General features: G+C 36.6%; 1 protein-coding gene across 1 annotated transcript in view; it reads left to right on the top strand.

Moving 5' to 3' along the window:
- The window catches only part of RYR2 (ryanodine receptor 2), a 547,432-nt gene that overhangs the window by 468,598 nt on the left and 58,507 nt on the right, over positions 1–20,327 (top strand). The window contains exons 82-88 of the mRNA XM_021696142.1: positions 1,962–2,061; positions 3,639–3,718; positions 6,317–6,393; positions 7,193–7,266; positions 17,128–17,208; positions 17,999–18,087; positions 19,358–19,486. Of these exons, the coding sequence (XP_021551817.1) occupies positions 1,962–2,061; positions 3,639–3,718; positions 6,317–6,393; positions 7,193–7,266; positions 17,128–17,208; positions 17,999–18,087; positions 19,358–19,486 (630 nt within the window). The remainder of the gene's footprint in view (positions 1–1,961; positions 2,062–3,638; positions 3,719–6,316; positions 6,394–7,192; positions 7,267–17,127; positions 17,209–17,998; positions 18,088–19,357; positions 19,487–20,327) is intronic.

Genomic DNA, 20,327 nt, shown 5'->3' with positions numbered 1-20,327 from the left:
TCTAGAATGTACTGTACAAGTTCTAGCAGATCTTTGAGGTGGTCCACCTACTTTTGGAGCACAAACAGCAAAGGGTTTTGTGGTTTGTTTGTTTGTTTTACTCAAGAATATATGGCATGCTGCCATCTTGCATCTTCTTTGGGTTTCCTGATGACTATCTTCATATGTTCTATTGGGTCAATAGAAGAATCAGTCTTTCTAATTCCCTTGCCTCTTTAGCTGATGAAAGTGATAGGGTGGTTCCTTAGCCAATAATTTCTTATCACTGTCTTACTGAAAATGTCTTCCACAAAAGGAATTGGTTACGCTGGGAAGCAGAAGTGCAAAGTTCTTACATAGCTCTGGCAATGGGAGGAAAGTGAAAGATTGTTGGGTCTAAAAGGAGGGATCAAATGTTGCTGACCAATTTTAAACCACACCTGAAGAGCAGGCGAAAGGGTCTTCTTTCAGTTTTTCTGAAACTGTGTTGTAATGACAATATGGTTTTGTGTGTCTGTGTGGTTTTGTTTTCGTTTTGTTCTTGACTCTGCAGGAAGAGGTTTAAACATGAAGGCAAACCTTTTAGATGTTAGCATGGCTACATATAAAGCAAAGCTGCCTTTTTTTTTTTTTTCTTTTCTTTTCTCTGCTTCCATTTAGACCTATCACATAATTTAAGAAAAAAATAAAACTTTAACCACAGGAGCTCTAACTATAGTGTGAAAAAAAAAAAAAACCCTGATCAATTTTGTTTTCGCAGCACGATATTATCAAAGATTTAAGAAACAAATTTGCCAGCCTCGGCGAGAACTCTCTGGTAACAGCATAAATGTCTGTGTTGGTTGCTTTTGATTTGAAGGTTTCTTTTTTCATTTGTTTGAGCCCATTTCTTCCCCCCCCCCTTTTAGTTTACTTTCTTTTTCATATTCTGTAACTAGCAAGCCTTCATTTTTTAAACCTCTTCCATCTTCCTGTGTCTATTTTCCGTACTTTGGATGGAAAGTTTATGGCAGCAAAACTGTCACTCTGGCTACTTCTGCTGCAGCTCTTTCTGCTCTTAGGTCATATATGTTTTGGCCGTTGTGTTATGGACATGATACTAATTGACTGTTTCATGTCCCATTGACTAAGCTTCTCTACCACGCCATTTGATGGACTCGCTGTCCTAGGGCTCTATGCAACTTTCATTTTGCAACTTATACTGCTTAGTTCCGTCTCAATTCTCCAGCGAACTGGATAGCTTAAGTGAATGATCCTACCAGTCTTGAACTTGCTGTGCCTTTATATTTTACTTTTTTTTCTTCTTTATGTTTTTTTCTTCTTTATGGTAGTTTAAGTGGAAAAGAACAAACCCCAGCCATTTGCACTAGCAGCACCATGCGGTATCGTTGTTACAACCAGAGAATACAAAATATAAAGGCACACTGCTTCTTTTATTCTTGGGGGGTGACTGGGGAGATGTGTATCATGAGTCCGCTACTTAGTTGAAGCCTACCTTTTTATTCATATCAGCTTTCAATTTTGCTTAAACTCCAACACGTCTCAGTGAATGTTTTTCTGTCATTCGGTGATAACTTGCAACTCGAGCCATTTGCTGAGCAGTATCAAGTTACGGCCATGGCATGGGAGATGATTGAAAACGTAACAAACTGATGCACAAATGTATAATTCAGAAAGTGCAAGTTTCAGTGACGAAGTATAGTACTTCAAAACTGTGATACGGGCTTTGGACTGATCAAACAATTACAATTGAGAAAATCCATCCTGATAAGCCAGTACCAAAAGTATATCAAGAAAAATACAAAGGGGCAAAACCGAGAGTCGAATATTGTTAACATCTGTTGAATAACATTGTTGGTGTTGAAATGGTCCATAATGTTGTCATAGAGCCCATACATGAAGAGATGACTAAAAATACGGTTTATAGAAAGCTGCTATGCTTAATGACAGCCACAACATAAATGGTTGGGATTTGTGTTCAGGAAAAAGAAATGGAAAAGCAAAAGCTTCTGTACCAACAAGCCAGGCTCCATGACCGCGGGGCAGCTGAGATGGTGCTGCAGACCATCAGTGCCAGCAAAGGTGAGGCTCACTGCTCCCCTCAGACTTCTTTATGCCCTAGGAGCACCCTTATTTAAATTCTGCTGATTTAGTCGGTCCCTGAATTTCTTGTTCATCACGAGGTCAGGTGACTTCAGAAAAGCAGGCTCTCATTAACCCAGTCCAACACTGGGTTTTTTTCAGTCCTAGTAAAGTGTTTATTTCTGTTCATTAAGTTTTGGAAATTCTATCGTGACACAAGCCTAACAAACCATATAAATCAGGGATGGGCAAACGTTTTCTGTGAGAGGTGAGGTAATAAAACGTTTTTGGCTTTGCTGGCCTCGAACTCTGCCATAGTAACAGGGAAGCAGCTAGAGACAATACAGAAACAAACTGTGTGGCTGAGTTCCAATAAAACTTTATTTACAAAAACGTATGACAGGCTGGACTTGACCCTTGAGTCCATAGTTTGCTGACCCTTGATGTAAAAGTTTAGACTTTTTAAGTGAGCCCTTCTTAACAATTAAAATACTATTGTATTTTTCAGTGCCAGCCAAGATAATTTTTCTTACATTAGTAATATCTTCTTTGTAGAAACATTTTTACTATAATTTGTAATGGAGTGGAGAAATAACAGTTATGCATTCTGTTATTAAGCACCCCTTTCCCAGATTCCTAAGATATTTCTATCTCTATTATTGTTTCTTTTTCTGTTTTTTTTCTATATTGCATTTCTAAGGTAAGTAGAGGTGAATAACATAAAAATAAAATATACTCAATGATAGACAACTGGTTGGATTTAAAATTTTGTCATTATTGGGCACCTGGCTAGCTTAGTCAGAAGAGCATGTAACTCTTGATCTCAGCCCCATGTTGGGTGTAGAGATTACTAAAAAAAAAATAAACTTAAAATTTTGTCATTATTATTTGAATGACTTAAAATTGTGACCAGTCATCCTAATAAAGCAATTCTATAAACATAGTAAGATAAAAGTTGAAATGAAATGATAAATGATAGAAGTTGTTCAAACATAATATGGAGAGAAGAGGGGAGAGTAATTTTCCTTGAAATCTTAAGTAGCTCTTATTCATTTCAAGTATTATTTTAATATTCATGATTAATTTTGAATCTTTATAGTTTTAGGTGTCAGTATTTCAAAATCAATTGTTTCTTTTTTAAAATTTTTTAAAGATTTTATTAGAGAATGCGCATGCAAGCAAGAGGGAGGGGCAGAGGGAGAGGGAGAGAAAGAATCTGAAGCAGACTCTCTACCGAGCATGGAGCCCCATCTCACGACCCTGAGATCACGATCTGAGCTGAAATCAAGAGTTGGATGCTTAACCAACTGAGCCACCCAGGCGCCCCCACCTTTTTTTTTTTTTAATGTCCCCATACAGTTTCCATTCCTGAATACATCAGACAGAATTTAGTAAACACATTGATGGGAAAATATGCATTATTATTCTTGAAATGTTTTTGGTACATAAGTCAGTCTGTCCATTGTTAGGCAGATTTGTAGGGGAGTGATAATTTTAAAAGTGTACGTTTTGAGACAGAAAGGGTTAATGTAGTAGGTGAAGTGATACAAGGAACGCTATTTTTTGTATTTTTTCAGGTGATACTGGACCAATGGTAGCTGCAACTTTGAAACTTGGAATTGCTATCTTAAATGGTGGCAACTCCACAGTACAGCAGGTAATGTCTTTAAGCCAACCCCATAAAGTGCTCTTCAAACAGATGGACCATATCATCATCCCATTGAACTGTTCTAGTCATCCTAGAAGAACTATTAGTTGTAAAATTTTTCATTTTCTGTGTAAAAAAAAAAAAAATGCATTTATTTGATGGCCATTTCCTCCCAGGATTCAAACATCTAGGTCACACCCTGCCATGTGGGGCACTAAAACGCTCTTGAGAAGTCTGAAGTCCAATCAGATGGTGTCATCATGTGAAATTTGCATTTCATGTGAATAAATCAGCATGAAATGGTTTGTTTTAATAGTGGAGAAAAGTAAATATTCTTATCTCAGGAGCCTAGTTTGGCAACATGTTTTATAGTGTTATACCATCTCTCTCATGTTTTTCTGTATCGGCTTCTGTAATGAGAAAGGACAGTTTATGAACATGGAACTGATAACCGTTGTTTCTTGGGTAAGTTTTGGCAACACAGGGAAAGGGCTCCCCTACCAGGAAGGGCAGGGTAAGAAGGGAAGGCTAATGAAAACCTTAGGATATTTGACTTCAGGTTGCTGTGAGCCCTAGAAACACGACAGTGGGACAAAGCCCTGAATATGTTCCCAGAAGAACTTTAATTCTAAGAAAAGCAGAGAAAATTTGAAGGTTGCCTTCGGGTTGGTGAAGATTTGGACTAGGTTAAGTTAGCAACCCAGAGTAGCTGAAAAATTCGTCTTTACATTTTTCTCAAATTGCGTGCCTCTTTTTCTGCAAATACAATTGTGACATTTTCAGGCTGGAGGAGTGTATCGGTCTAATCTAAGCCAGGGGGCCTAACTTTTTCCTTTTAATGCCTCTGATAGTTTAGTGAAGCATCTGGACTCCTCTTGGTGTCATGTTTTTAAATTGCAAAGTGAGATCGCACAGGTTTACACAAGAAACCACACCTAGTGAAATGTGGTTATTCAAATATTATAAACAGGTTTTTGATAAAGTAATTTGTTTTCCTTTATGAACTCATTAAATAAAAAATCTAGTACTTGATCTAATTACTGAGAAGAAATGATTAGTCTAAACATTTTTAAATCACTTCAACAATGACTGTGATATGAAGATCTCTGATATTTCTATTGGTGACGATATCAGGGTCTGTGTTTGTTGCTTATATTAATAGTTGAAAGGAATGCTAAATTTCCATTAGAACTTAGTGAAAATAATGATGTCTTTTTCCCCTATCCAATTTACAGCTGTCCTTTTTTGATTTCCATAGCAAATGACTACATGACTTAAATTTAAAAAAAAGGAAAACTGAAGAAAGCCTATCTACCCTCTATAATATTTAGCACCAAATAATTTCCCTTTATGTTTTACTTCAAAAGTCCCTAATTATATAGCACATAGATTCAGAAATTCTTGGAGCTGAAAGGAGCCATGAGAGATCATGTAATATACATACTTGTCTATATAGGCTTTTCTTTTTTCTGTAAACCTTCAGATACATATTCTACCACCTCCCTTTAACTCTGAGCCATATTCCTTGTGTTTTAAATTTCCAGTGATTAATAAGTGCTTCATGTTTTATTAGAGCAGTAACTTATCACACTCCCCCCAAAATGGCCAGGTGTTTGTGTGTATCTCGGTGTGTACTTACTTGTATGTATGTGTATATGCATGTGAGGTGTATATATGTAATACACACACATACACACACGTGTGTGTGCATGCACGCGCAGACACCCAGCCTTTACATATTTAGTAACTTACCTTTCACTTAAATTTCTGGAAACCAAATTGCTACCAAAATGTTGACCCTTTTAGCTCAATCCTATTAAGCACTGATAATAGGAATTATTCACCTCTATTCAAGATTCGGAGAAGAGCAGTATCTTTATTTTCTTCAAGCCTTTGGTGTGTCTTCTATCATTTTATCATCGTGTGGGTACTTCTTGTTTGAAACTTCCAACACATCTGTTCCACATTCAAAGCAGCTGTTTCACTGTAATATATAATAATAAGCTAAGAAGGTAGAGCCGTGCATTGCTCTCGCATTTTTTACTTTTGTGTTTAATCAAAATATTGACCACAGAATCTGGACATCGTTCTGACAACAGAGAAGAAAAATTTAATAGTCAATGATTCCTACCATTCCTTGGGTTTAGAGATCATGATAATGGAAACTAAATTTCTATCTATAACATTAGCATATGGTAGTCAACACTACCCGCATTTAAGGACCTCACTTTTGTATGGAAATCTATGACTAGCATCTTGGTGGACCTTCGTCCCAGTAGGCTTGAACTAAAAAATCTGAATCTTCAAATACTTAAAAGAGTGACTAGAAGAGAGTTAAGAGTAGTATTTTTCCCCGGATATTCGTGGTGCTTATGATGTTTATGTAAAGCAACTCCCTTGTTCTGAGCCACTTTTATTGACATTGAAATATACAACCATCCTGCCTTGACATGCTCATCACTGTTTCATGGTAAAGTTACGGTCATATTTGTATGCACTGAGTGTTTTTTCATCTTTATCCCAGCATAGAAAGCATATTTTAGTTGTTTATTTAACAAAAAATGAGATTTGTGTTCAGTGGCCCTGTGGTTTATATATTTACTATAGAAAATGCTTGACTACCTCAAGGAGAAAAAGGATGTGGGCTTCTTTCAGAGTCTGGCTGGTCTGATGCAGTCATGTAGGTAAGCACACACCTCCCTTGTTTTGGTTCTTCTACTCAGTGGATTGTATCTTTCAAAGTTTTTGTTTTACATCGCTGACACCAATGATACAGAGAATATTTTTTAATGATTAAGTACACGTTAAAGTGGGACAATAGAGGATGTCTTATTTTCTATCCTGTTGTTAGCTGTTAGTAATGTCTTAATTATTAACGTACTCACTGTTAATGATGTCTTATCATAATCTTCCCTATGATTAAATAGGGACCTTGGGGAATTAATGTGTATTCTGCATACTTGAAAATGAACAGTGTATGAATTTTAAAAGAGGAAAAGGAAAATTCTGATGAGTTTTATTTGGGAGCTTGTAGGCCATTTCTCATTTTCCCTAAATAAATGATCCTTCACCAACTAATTTATGATAATCAGTTTCTATTTTTTACAGTATTTAAAATCACTCAGACAGCATTTGACAAAGGAATCTGACAGATACTTAATGTAATAAGTTATCCAGCTGGAAAAACATGATTATTATAATTATATTTCAGTGTGTCTGCTAACTTTGTAATGTACTCCCAAAGTTGAAACCCATTAATGCCTTATGTTTGCCTTTCACATGGATCATTTCAGTGCAGACCCTGGGGAGAAACTGGGCTGCCACTAGGAAAGTATGCTTGGTAGACATTGAATTGGGGCATGTCTTCAGCGTATGTTAATATTTGGTTCACATTTCGTGAAACATGATTTGTAGACACTTGCTCTCCTGAAGAAAGAAGATTTTCTATTAGTCCTCTAAGTGTCTTTCTCCCTGTTATTGTAGTGTCCTCGACCTAAATGCATTTGAGCGACAAAACAAAGCTGAAGGACTTGGAATGGTGACCGAGGAAGGATCAGGTATCAATCACTTAAATTAAAAGGATCAACTGCCCCCCCTTTCCTGAAATGAGTCAGTTACCAATTACCTTTTCAATACAAAGAGATACAAGGTTATTTTTAAGTGGCCAAAATGCTTATGTGATTCATTTAAAAGTTCATAATTGCACACTCCCTCAGATCACACCCAAAACTCAGCCTTCCCTGTTGGCCATTAACTCCTTTTTGTTCCAGACCTATTGTAGGTCACCTTTCCCCTAGTTGGGTGGTAGATCAAGATCCCTTATTAGATAATGAATTATCTGTAAAATTATAAAGCACATGGATGAACCAAGTTAGAGAATGTTTGACTTCTTGTGGCTACTTTGGCAAACTGCCCAACTCTCAGATTCTTCTGTCTCCTTAGAAGAGTGATGCTTTGGGATCCTTCCATTAACCATTATTTCGACTGTCTCCTCCCTTTTAGAACAGATATCTCATACATCCATATGTCTTTGCAAGTCCAAATTTGATGAAAATGATTAAGGAGTCATTTTTAATGTTTAAATAATCCCGATCACTTAATTTACATGTGCACAAATAGAATGACTCACATAATCTTAAAGTTTTTTTTTTTCTCTGTAAATAGATGCGTATATAAACTAGAAAATTTAGCACACAGGACATTTAAAGCAGAAATAACTATTGCTGCACTTTCATTTCAGTATTTATTAAGAAAAAAATCTTCAATATATTTTTGTCTTGATTTGCTTTTATTCTTTTGTGTTTGACTTTTTTCAATTAATTTATCTTCAATGAGGCCCTGTGTGTTTATCTGTTTTTGTTTGCTTGGTCTTGTTTGGAGTGGTCGTCTTATCAATATATTAGTTTTGGAGCATCAGATCTTTGATAAAACTAATCTTGTTGCAAAAAAATAAATTTTATCCCATCTGTCATTTGTAGTCTGTTTACCTTTCTGAAATATTTTAGAAATAACTGATCTCTCTAATTATTTCCATATATTTTTGTTCTCACAATAGGTAAAAAGAATTAGCTGCATATTTCTTACTGTTTTCTAAAAATTATCACTTATGTATATTCTAATGCTTCTACTATACAGCTCCTGTGTGCTTTTGTTTTCTGCTTGACATTTGAATGTATAGGTTCAATCATCAACTGTCAGTCCTACAGTTACCTAATTGTGTTAGCTAACTTGAAGGAAAATTGCCAGCAGCAGTCTAAACTTAAATTTTCCAAAATGAATATCCAGCTAAATCTCTTCATTATTAAGGGTTGTGTCAACAGTTATAACACCCAGCCTGAGGGCCCCATCTAGAGAATTCAGAGTCCTTACAAATCTCAGGGCCCATTACCTGCCTGCCTCTGGGGTCTCCAGGAAGCCCTGGGCATTTTCCTTTAGCTGTAAAGTGCCTGAGAATGAATGAATTCTCTGTCCAAAGTCTGACTTCCCTGTCTTGGAATTAGAAATCAATTTCATTTTTCCCTACAGTTATTACTTAATGTTCCAGAGGCATGAACACAGGCCCATTAATCGTTCTTCATCATTGTTCATATCGGCTCACGCAGGACCAGTGGCCCCCGGCAGGCTTAGTTTACTGGGTCTCCTGTCCTTTGTCAGCCAGATGCAGACTGGAGTAATATTCGAGAGTCCCAGCTCAGAAATCATTTGGTGAGAATGACCATTCTGATGCAAGAATTAGTCCCATCTCTCAATATGAGATTGATTTGATTTGTCTATTCTTTTTCAACACACACAAATAATTGCCCAAACTGATTAACACTTTTTCTATTTTACTTCCTTACAAACAGCAAGGCAAAAACAACATCTCAACTTCTTTTTTTCCCCATTTCCTTTTCTGTCGACTGTAAATGTACTTTCCTCCCTTCCTCAGTCATCACACATGAGCGTGGTAATTATTACAAATGATCTGCCTTTTCTTTATTTGCTCCTTCATTTGTCCTTAGCTTTGTGTATAGTCTTGACAGTGACAGTTTTTTTTGTGTGTGCATTTCTTCCTTTTATAGACTGTTTAACGAATAGATCATTTCATTTCCATCATTATGCATCCTTTTATTTTGAAACTCATATACCAAGCTTTCCTTTTTATTTCTTTCCATGAGGATGTGCAGTTATTAACATATTAGTCACGGAGGGGCGAGAAGCATTTCAGTTAATGTTTCTGGATTTGTTTTGTTCCATTTCTTTCATTTTGAAAAAATTCTGGTGGACCCAGTGTTTGCAACTGTTGTGTAAAGAATGAATCATAGATGTGTGCGGTAGTCTCTGTGTGGCGTTTCTGTCTTGGACATACTGTGGCTTTATGGCTGCACCAGTGGGTGCACGGGAAAATCAGTGGTGATCTAGTTGGGGGTGGGGTGGGGAGACTGGGACTGGCTGAGTCTCCTCGTGGCCAGGGGGCTCTGCCAGTTTCCTTCCAAATGTTGAGAGATCTACAGAGTTTTACTCTAGTCCTTTGAAAACATCACACATTAAAAACCTTCTTAACATAAAAACTGTTTTTCATTCTTGAGACTGACTTCGAAGATTGGTAGAAACAGTTGCAAACTAATGTAATAACACAGATGGTAGTTTCTAAAAGACATGATAGGCAATGGTAATAAACAAGGGATGAGATTTTTGAAGAGATCAAATTGTGCTCTCTGAATATTCAGTCTTGCCTTTATCAAGAGGTCGATTAGGACACACAATGGTAATTCAGTCACTCTACGAATAATGTACTTCCCAAATTAAGAATGCCTAGAGCAACTCTGTCTTTTGGCATATTTTAAAAATTTCTGTGACATGCCCATTCTTTTGTTTAAGGGTCTACAGAAGTTAAGAAAAGTTTGTACCCTCATAGAAGAAGGAAAATCGATCATCCTTCCCAGAATACATAGAGAAGGTTGAAAAATCTCAATCTGTTAGCTTCAGAGCCTGAGGCCCAAACAGTATAAACTCAGCCCTGAGAGAATAATCTGATGATCTAACTTTTCTCCATCCTAACCAGCTGTCTCTATTAGGCTAAATCTCCTCCTGATGATGATAAGAATGATTGTAAATTATATAGCCATGCCAAGTGTTTAATTTAAATATACCTTTTTGATACCTACAACCACCAGTATGATATTGTCCCCATTTTATAGGTAAAGAGACTGAGGGGTGGAAAGGTTACATGGCTTGTCCAGTATCACACAGTGTAATGGCAGGGTCAAGACTGAAATGCAGGCCTTCTGCCTCCCACTGTTACCAGTTGCACAAGCCAGTCCCTTCCTCCATCTTTTGATATCTTCCCGGGGCTTATTTTATACTCACCGTATTGGGTTAGGTAGTATTTTTTGCTTCTTTACTTATTGCTCATTCCTCCCTTCAAAGACACTAATCTATTGCCAACTTTTGCACTTAATGTTGAAGTTGTAAAATCACTTTGGAACTTTGTATGGTTACACGTGATACTCCTAATCTTGTTTTGAGATACCATTGGGAAATACATGCCTTTTTAAGGTTTGTATGTAAGGATTTCAGACTAATCATTTAACACTCCTTTTTCCACTGCTGTTACCATCCTGTAAGTTTGCCAGTATTACTATCCCTTCTTCCTAAATTTCCCCCGTTTCTACAAAAGCCAGGACCTCCCACTTGTTTAAAAAAAACCAAAAAACAAAACAAAACAAAACAAAAAAACCAGTTTTCCTTCACAGGGGTGTTTAGTAGATTTGTGATGTGCTCGGTGTTGTCCTCTCTGTATATTTTTTAGTCATATGTGTTTTCCGTTAACATATAATGAAGTTCAAAACCAAAAACCTATATGAATATTTAAAATTTCATTCCATCCTTGGATTTTTTTTTTCTCAGAACCATTAAACCTCATTACGAAGTCATTATGAGCTTGAAAGTGCAATTTTTCTTCTTTCAAACTTCTTGGAATGTAGTAGAAGATATTTCATTTTTTGATCCTCTGGCAGTGGTCCTAGACTTTATCAGCAAGATGAAATCTTGAAGCTGATCTCATCCCTCAGAAATTGTTTGATTTTTAAAAATTCTGTATTAAAACATTAACTACCAATTAACCTAAGTCTCCATCTGTATCTGATAATGCGTAAATCGAGGTTCTTACTCGGTGTGTTTATAGTGACCTCATCAAGTCTGTATGCAGTTGCAGCAAAAGAATTGTTAATTAAAACAATGATTAACACAATCTCTCAATATTGGCTGTCCTAATTTTTTGTTAGTAGTGAAGTTACTCAGTACTTTAATTATGTATTGGCTATCTCCCACCCCAGGTTTGCAAAGTCCAACACAAGTGTAGTTCAGCTTACCCCCTGGATTCTGACTACACTGCTCTGCCTTTCCTGTGGGTCAAGTTTCTTGTCAAGGAAAGCCTGTGATGTTAATTCACGACACTAATTAGATTTTTCTAACATCCCTGCACAGTTTTTAAACAGTAAAGCCCGGATCGAAATTGGAGTGGCTGTTGTGTGCTAGATGCTGTCCTAGGCATCGGAGTTCTTTATGGGCTCAGCCTCGTGTAGACAGACTTGTAAACAAACAACTTCGAAACCCATGATCTGTGTGTGTATGAGTGAACTGAGTTGAAGTACTTGGCTGCCAGGCTCATGGGGAAGGATCACAGGAGAAGTAACAGATGGCCTGAAGTAGGTGTTTACCTGGTAAAGAAGGAAGGCAAAGGAAGACATTTCCATGGAAGGGAACCACATATGCAATGCTGAAGGTACAAAGCATGACAAAGAACATCACTGACCTAATATGGTTGGAGAGAAATAGACTAGAGGGGAAAGATAGTTTGTGGGACCCTGTGAAAGCCTTTTGTGCCATGCCAAGGAATTCCATGCTTCCTTTCTGAGGCCACAAAGAGCCATTTGGTAAGTAACACATCAGTAGTATCCACCTGACAGCAAGTTCCTAGCATCCATTGTTCAAACCAGCAACATTAAAGTGCACAGATTATTCATTCCTCAGTAATGCTAGCATGCTAAATAGACTCTGAGTCTTCCAAGGATAGTGAGCAGCATGATTTCCTTCATGGAAGTTGCGGAGCTTTGAGGTTATTATGTTTAGTGATAGATTGAGGGAATTTTTGAGAGTATATTTTTTGTAATTACTGTTAAAGGAATCCATCTGTTTATTGGGAGAGTGTTATAATTAAATTGCCTATGAGTGTTGTAGGCAAGAGTGTATAAGATGGATATCACAATCTGAGGGTAGGGAGATCAGTTAGGATGTTGGTGGATGGAATGGATGAACAGTAAGGATTCCAGTTAGAGTAATGGGAGCTGAAAGGCATTAAGAAGAGGTTATAAGAGAAATAATCTGCAAATCACATTTGAAAGCAAAGGGATGTCTTCCTCTATAGCTAACGTGTACTTTAATTCTGTTATCCATGGGACATACCTAATTTATTTCACATAGTGGTCATTTTTGCTGTCTTGGGATCTGAAAGAGGAATACATTTTATGCACTGGTGTCAAGTTGAGTTCATGGAATATGTAGATTATTTATTACATCCACAACCCACTGAAAGTCTATATTTTAGAAACCTAGGTCTTTTGAACCTATGACTTCATGTTGTTAAAATGTCACTTTTATTCCTGTTGTGCTTTGCATATTTCAAAGCAATTACACTTGCCCAAACCAGTTTTATTCTCCCAACAACCCTATAAAGTAAGGAGTTCTGGAGATTGTTAATTCGCATATCAAAATGATGAAACAGAGGCTCAGAAAGGTGAATTGACTTTCCCAAGGCCACATATCTGGAAGATGGGTTTCCTTAGGTTCTAAAATTGATTAAAAACAAGGAGGAGTTCACAATTTAACTAACATATGGTGCACGTAGTCAATGATTGTTAGCCAAAGAGCTTATCGATGTGAGCTTTAGGAAGTTTAGAAACTATAGAATACTGGACTCAGAAAGACCTTATGATATTGAAATGACCTGTTCATTGCCTATCTTTTCCATTAGACTATGAACTTCAGGTTCAGGTTTGTGTCTGTTAGTCTTTATATGCCCAGGACCTCACAAGGTGCCTAGCGTAGAGGTGACACTTAATGAATGTTTATTGAAATTTACTTGACTCAAACCCTTTACTAGTTAATAGCTATAGGACGTTAGTCAAGTTATTTAATTTCTCAGTTGTTTACTGAACCACAAGATGGGATTCATGTCACCCGATTCATAGCATTATTGCAAACCTGAAATGACATGATGAGAAAATATATCTAGCACAATGCCTAGCGCACTGTAGTCACTAACTAAACGTTAATCGTGAATCCATTTAAAAAATTGTATCCCTTGTTGGTTGAGTGGTAGTATAATTTAAACTGCCAGTTAAACCATTTAAGCGGTGACATTAAAATCGCCCACGTGGAATCAAATACCTGACTTTTCACTATTTAAAAATATTTTTATCTTTCAGTTTTGCCATTGCATAAAATAGGTATTTGAGTCCTCTGAAGATCAATGATCAGAACTATTTCTTCCATGGCAGTGGCGGGGTGGGTGGTGGTGGGGAAACACTGTTGAGTTCCACTTAACAAGCTTTTGTAGGGAGTTCTTTGATGCAACCAGTCTTCTATTCCATGCTTCTTACCCTTTTAGCTTTCCATTACTGGAGATGTTGCCATGAAAAGACCTTACAACAAAGAGGATCTTAGTCTTCTGGTTTATTTATCCTAATTCAATTGTTTTTATATATCTACTAGGTAGTCTTTTCACTCATCGCATTCATTTTTTTAACAATTATTGATAACTTTTAGCAATTAATAACAATTAAACCAAGCCCCTCAAGGCCACAGTGTTGGACTATGACCATCGATGTTTTAGGTAACCAATAAACACTTAAGCAAACCCTTGTGTACTTTTCTGTTAATTAGATAAACCAATTGTGAGTGGAACAGTGACCTTTAAAAGTGATAGATTTTTAAGGGGCGCTTGGGTGGCTCAGTCGGTTGAACATCTAGCTCTTGGTTTCATCTCAGGTCATGATCTCATGGGTCGTGAGATCGAGCCGCACATTGGGCTCCACACTCAGTGGGGAGTCTGCTTGAAGATTCTCTCCCTGTGGCCCTCCCCTCACTTGCTTTCTCTCTCACTCACTCTCTCAAATAAAAAATAAATAAATCTTTTAAAAAATAAAAAGGGATTAGATTTTTTAAAATAGGAATTAATTTTACTGAGAGCTTGAACAAAAGAAAATCTACTAATATTATTTCCAAGTGAAAATGTATGTTTTTGAGAGTATTTCGGTCCATTAAAATTGGCTTTTTAGAAATAATAAACACATTTAATAAGTATTTTCAAATAACCATATTCACCACCTAGGCATGTTCCCATCTTTATTTAGTGTTACTGCCACTGCTACTAAGAACTGTAACCTTTCCACAATTTCTAAAAATGGTCTCACAAATTATGAAGAACTAGTGAGGTAGACAGTGCACATGTTCTCATTTCATAGATGAGAACACTGAGGCACAAAAAAAACCCATCTCATCATCAGCAACAGTATTGAAATAACTCTCTCTTTATTACGCTATTAGAAATCATAAGCCCCTTATAATTAAAAATGAAACCAAAGGAATGCCCTTTATCATATTCACATTTGGCCATCACGCAGCTATTACAAATAATATTTTAAGAACATCAGAGCACTTTCAACTACATTTTACTCCATTTCGTTATGTTATTAATCTTGGTTTCCATCTTACAATGGAATTTCTTTTGCATACATCACAAAATAGACTGTTGATCCTGTACCTTCTGCAGACATAAAGCCATCATCCATCTCTGTTACTGTACCACTTACATGCAGCATGGGGAATGGCAGCATTTTAATCAGATAGTAATGTGTCCATTAAGCAATAGCATCCCAGTTTATACCTCGTATCACCTGATGGTAAATAAAGGCTTGGCCGCCCCTCCCCCCCCACTCTCCTCTCCCTGTTGTTCTGCTGTGTGCTGCGTGTTCTTATGTGAGTAAAGTTACTTGTATGTGTTTTGGTATATAGTCATGGAAATACTGTGCATGCAGACAGTAAATACAGCCTTATGTTACAAATCAGTGTGCATTGTGCAGAGCATTTTTAGGAACACAGGTAGACTATATTTTTTTTTCATTGTTAACCTTTCTGAATACTTTCTATCAAGGGTTACTTATTCCACATTGAGTATATGAACATTGAAAGTACATGGTCTATTGATGCAATTTTCTAGAAAAAAAAAACCATTTTAGATGGGCTCACAAGGAGAGAGTCAGTAAGTCTGTGTAACTAGCTCATAATATTTTGATTTAAATATCATGTTAAAGACTCTTCTGATTCAAATAGTTCATGGAAAGATAGTAAGTATCATCAGTGAAGAGTTTAGTTTATTAGCCTAGACTGTTCTCCCTTTCTTTGCTATATCCCTCCATGAATGTAGACACTGAGGAATGGGCTTATCAGCCATGGACTGAGATTCACAGCAATGTGCCCTTAAACTTGAACTTGCCACACGACTAATCTGTATGCATGGTGATTTTAGTTTGGTCACCAAATATCATATCTTGCAGGGAAACCAGTACAGTGATTTTATGTACTTTTTTTAATGTTTATATTAGTTTTCAAAATGGTTTTGCTTCCTAACCCTCCCATTATATGAAGCCTCTCACTTTGAAAGTCACAGACTGCAGACTGGTAAGTCCATCAGCTCTCTGTCCTTATAATCATTCATAATTTATTTAAAGTAAACACATGGTCATTGCATAGTTTTCTTTCTTGGCCCAAAGTATTTCCTCCAGTCTGAAAAGTTATTATCATTTTTTTTAAAGACATAAGTACATTCATCCACTTGCTGAACAACATTTTTGTGTCATTTTGATTTCTAAACAACAAATTTAGATGCCAGAGCGTACACTCATAACGTTGAACATTTTTCCACTGACACTCTATGCTTTTAAAATCAACTTTCATTTGTGTGGTGCTGTTTTTCTGTTTGTTTCTTTCTTTGTGTTTTTGCTTTCAGAGTGACTTGTGATCAAGATACATTTTGATTGAAATGTAGGTAAAATATCTGAACCCTTTTCTGAGGTGTCATGCTTGCCCCACAAATATAGTTTTTTTTAATGGTGCTGAGTAGCTTCTGTAGCTCTAAGATAGCCTTCTTTTCATCTTTCCTGCTTAGATTTACTCACAGAGCATGAGCCACCAAAGTCTTTCTTTTGGTTTAATATTTATAATTAGGTCTGTTCACCAGTTCTCTCTCCTCTGGAAGTCATGCTCCAACCAATGACGTCTCTATATCAGATTTCTGAAGGCTTTACTTTTTTTAAATCCATAGGCAAGCTAATGAGACTGTGAATTGAAATGAATTAAGAAACATTTTCTAGTCATTTACAATTTCTACAAGATTGTTTTAATTATTCTTTAAATAAAAGAAACTCTTGGCCCTGTTTTCTATATGCATTGAATGCCTTTGCATTTTGAATCATTTGATCAAACTCTGGGAACAAAGCAGACTTAACTTGGGTGTTTTTGAGAGATGGAGAGATCATTTCTAGACACACATTACCCAAAAAAAGAAAAGAAAAAAAAAAAGAAAAGTTTACATCTTCAGGTTGTTTCTAAAATGTTGCCAAACCCATGCTGCTACTTTTAACAGAGAGAAACTTGAGTTTTAAGATTCAAATGTTCTTTTCTGACAAAGAAAAAGTGCATCTATCTGCCAAACGCATGATCGTATGAGCTTCGGATAGAAAAGTGGCTATGATTTGTGACTGTTTTGGGTTCAGAACAATGCTAGATCAACATGCAAGTTTTATGGAGGTGGGGATAGAAAGGGAGGGACAGGCCAGGGTCGTTGATCATGTCTGATTTCTCTGGACTTCCTACAGGAGAAAAGGTTCTCCAGGATGACGAGTTCACTTGCGACCTCTTCCGCTTCCTACAACTGCTTTGTGAGGGACACAACTCAGGTGCGTGAGACCCCCACTATGTGATGGTACCAAGGAATCAGAAGTTTGAAACCAGTAATGACAGGGGCCTGCTAGTTCTAATTACACTTCATCCCTGAGTCAACAAACAATCTTGAGCCTTCTTCCGTATGTTTGGTATATGCAGTGTGACATTTTATGTATTACATTCCTACTTTCAAAGTCCTTTGCTAGCTAGCCACTTCCCTTAATTTCCATCAGCTGTCCTTCTGTTAGAGAAGACAGGTGGAAAAAAGATATACATGAGACAGATATCTACAGAGCAATATAGAGCTTTATTTCTTTTATACCACTTCTCTTCAACTGGGGAATATATTGTATTACTTGGCACAATGTATTTTCCTTTGTGGTTAATATAAATAGCTCTCTTCGGGACTTGTACACCCCTGTGTAGGCAGGAACTGTATCTTAATTTTATCTTTGTTTCCCCAGCACTGAGCACAGTACTCAGGAACGAATGATTCTTGAATACATAATTTAATTACTATACCCTAAAGGATGGAGCCCCTTCCAGTGATTCATATGCCCAGAGCTCTAGAGCTAGGAATCAGGAAGCAGATGTAAGCCACCTTGTAGACCAAAAATTGAATATTGATATTCTGTGAAGCACCTCGATGTGGTTGGGATGCCCACTTAAAACAATCCTCTTGGATAAAGCACCACTCTTAGCCACAAGGATTTTGCTAGAGACCTCATTTGCTTTTGGAGTTCTTCAAATAACTCATTTTAAACTGTTGAGGAAGCTTTAGTAACGTCTTTTGATCTTATGTAGATTTTCAAAATTATCTGAGAACTCAGACTGGCAATAATACAACTGTCAACATAATCATCTCTACCGTAGACTACCTCCTGAGAGTCCAGGTATGTTGCCTTCTGTTAGGAAGAAATGGAAGGGATTGGTTCGTTGAAATAAGGGGACAGAGTTATTAAACTGACGTGTTGTAATGCACTTTGATGGATGACTAGACAGAATTTTTTGAGATACTTTGTCTTTGATCATAGCCTTTCACCAAGTTTTAGGGTGAAACTGCTCCTTTTGTCTTTGCCTCTGATCCTGGCTCCTCCTTTGCTCATTATTCTTTCTATAAGTGGGCATTTTTCCCCCATAGTTTTTAGCTTAATGGCATTTTAAATTCATTCTGTTTTTGCAAAGTATTTACATGCTCTGCTCCTTCTGCTACAGTTGATAGATAAATGAGGAAGAGTATTTGAAACATTTTCAAAAGTGAGAAAGAAAGGCTTTCAAAATACCTACAATACACTTAAATTTAACAGGTAGTTCTTTTCAGCTGTCCCGATACTTGAATTAATTTTAAAATTCAGCTTAACACTCCACCACTTAAGAATCTCCCTGATTTTGTAGTAATCTTTCACATGTTAATAAAACTGAATCTGAAGGCGTAGGCTCCTAAGTAATGGGAGCCCTGTACAAATTTTATTTCCCTCAGCTTATTTATAAGAGTAGCCAGATACAGTAGTTTAAAACCTGCACATTCAAACTTTCAGTTTCTCCCTTAATCTTTTGAGTATGTAAAAGCACAATATTTTTTTTTACCTAATGCTTCCATTTTTGAAGCAAATTGCAAAAAATATTGCTGAAAACACATTTGTCATTTTTAAAATCATATCTCAAAACCCAAATGTAGCCTGCGTGCTGGACTACGTTGTGTTATTCCTTTAGCCAACTAAAATTCCTTCCAATGTAAGTTATTGTTGAAAACATCCTGTTTAAAAAGGTTGATCCTGTTTAGATGTTTGTTTGTGGTTGTCAGTGTTTTTAGTAGTCTAATCAGCTTCTTGAGGGGCATTTATAGAAACAAGGAACATTTTGGAGTTCTAATGAGGAAACGTTATGGGCTTTGTTGGAGAAAAAGGCCTGATGTCTGTAACCCAAAAAACATCCATGACTTGTCTAATTTTTGTGCTTACATGGTAAACATTTAACTTTGCTCCATGGATAAAGATGCTTTAATCTTGTGAATCCTTGTGAAGTTCAAGATCATCAGAGACAGAAAGTCATTTTTAAAGCGAAGTTTTCTGCTGCTTCTCTCCAGCTGTTATTTCTGTCTAAGGAGGACAGGTTAGTGGTAGCTTTAGAATGTATCTTAATCCTGCCATTCCTCTTTTCCAGGAATCCATCAGTGATTTCTATTGGTATTACTCTGGGAAAGATGTTATTGATGAACAAGGACAACGGAATTTCTCTAAAGCAATTCAAGTAGCAAAGCAAGTCTTTAACACTCTCACAGAGTATATTCAGGTAAACATTTAAATATTTTGGCTATTTGAAGAAAAAAGATTGTCAAGTGGTTAGCTTTGAATTCCATGGAAAAATACAATATGCCTATTTTCCTGCCATGATTCACATTTGCTATTAACCTTTCATATAGATTCTTAGCCAGTGATGACAATTAAATATCAGGTTGAGATGTGAATTTATATGGACTGAATTTGCTTTACTGTTTGGCAGGTCAAGATATTATTGATTCCTTTGAGGCATGAACAAAGATGTTGACTCTGTTGTATCTCTGGGGCCTCATATATATATTAAGCACTCAGTAAATATTAAAGAAAAGAGGGAGGAAAAAGAAAGAAGACGGGAAAGAGAAAGGGCAGAGCGCTAAATTACTCCTTATTGTGTTCCAGTAAAACTAAGGAAGGAGTTTGATAGAAACTGTATATAAAAGAGAATAGTAAAACTTCATGTTAGAGCACACACGTGTGTGAAGGCACACACACACATACATATAAAATCATACAGTAATATATGTTCCAGGTAGAATTCCAATAACCATGAAGAAAGTATCTTTTTTTTTTTTAACATCAATTTGTTTTATATTCTCCTTAGGCTAAACTTCTAGACCTAACCTGCAGATTTTTAAAAGAGTTTATAAAATTTTGTTTTTTTTCAACGCATGAAACTTTGCGATTTCCTAGGGGACTGTGGGCCATCTTTCTGTTTTCTGTCTCCATGGCCAGTATTATTCTGAATCAGTCAGTCACTGTGTTTGAAGTGCCACCTGTCAAGGAGAAAACAGGAGGAATGCATTTAGTTTGTTTCATTAGACTAAACATAATCTTGTGGGGGGAAGAAGTTAAGT

This window comes from Neomonachus schauinslandi, chromosome 6, assembly GCF_002201575.2.
Source record: "Neomonachus schauinslandi chromosome 6, ASM220157v2, whole genome shotgun sequence".
In the NCBI taxonomy this organism is placed as follows: domain Eukaryota; kingdom Metazoa; phylum Chordata; class Mammalia; order Carnivora; family Phocidae; genus Neomonachus; species Neomonachus schauinslandi.
Note: the sequence above shows the minus strand (reverse complement) of the source record. Positions and strands in the feature narration are given on the sequence as shown.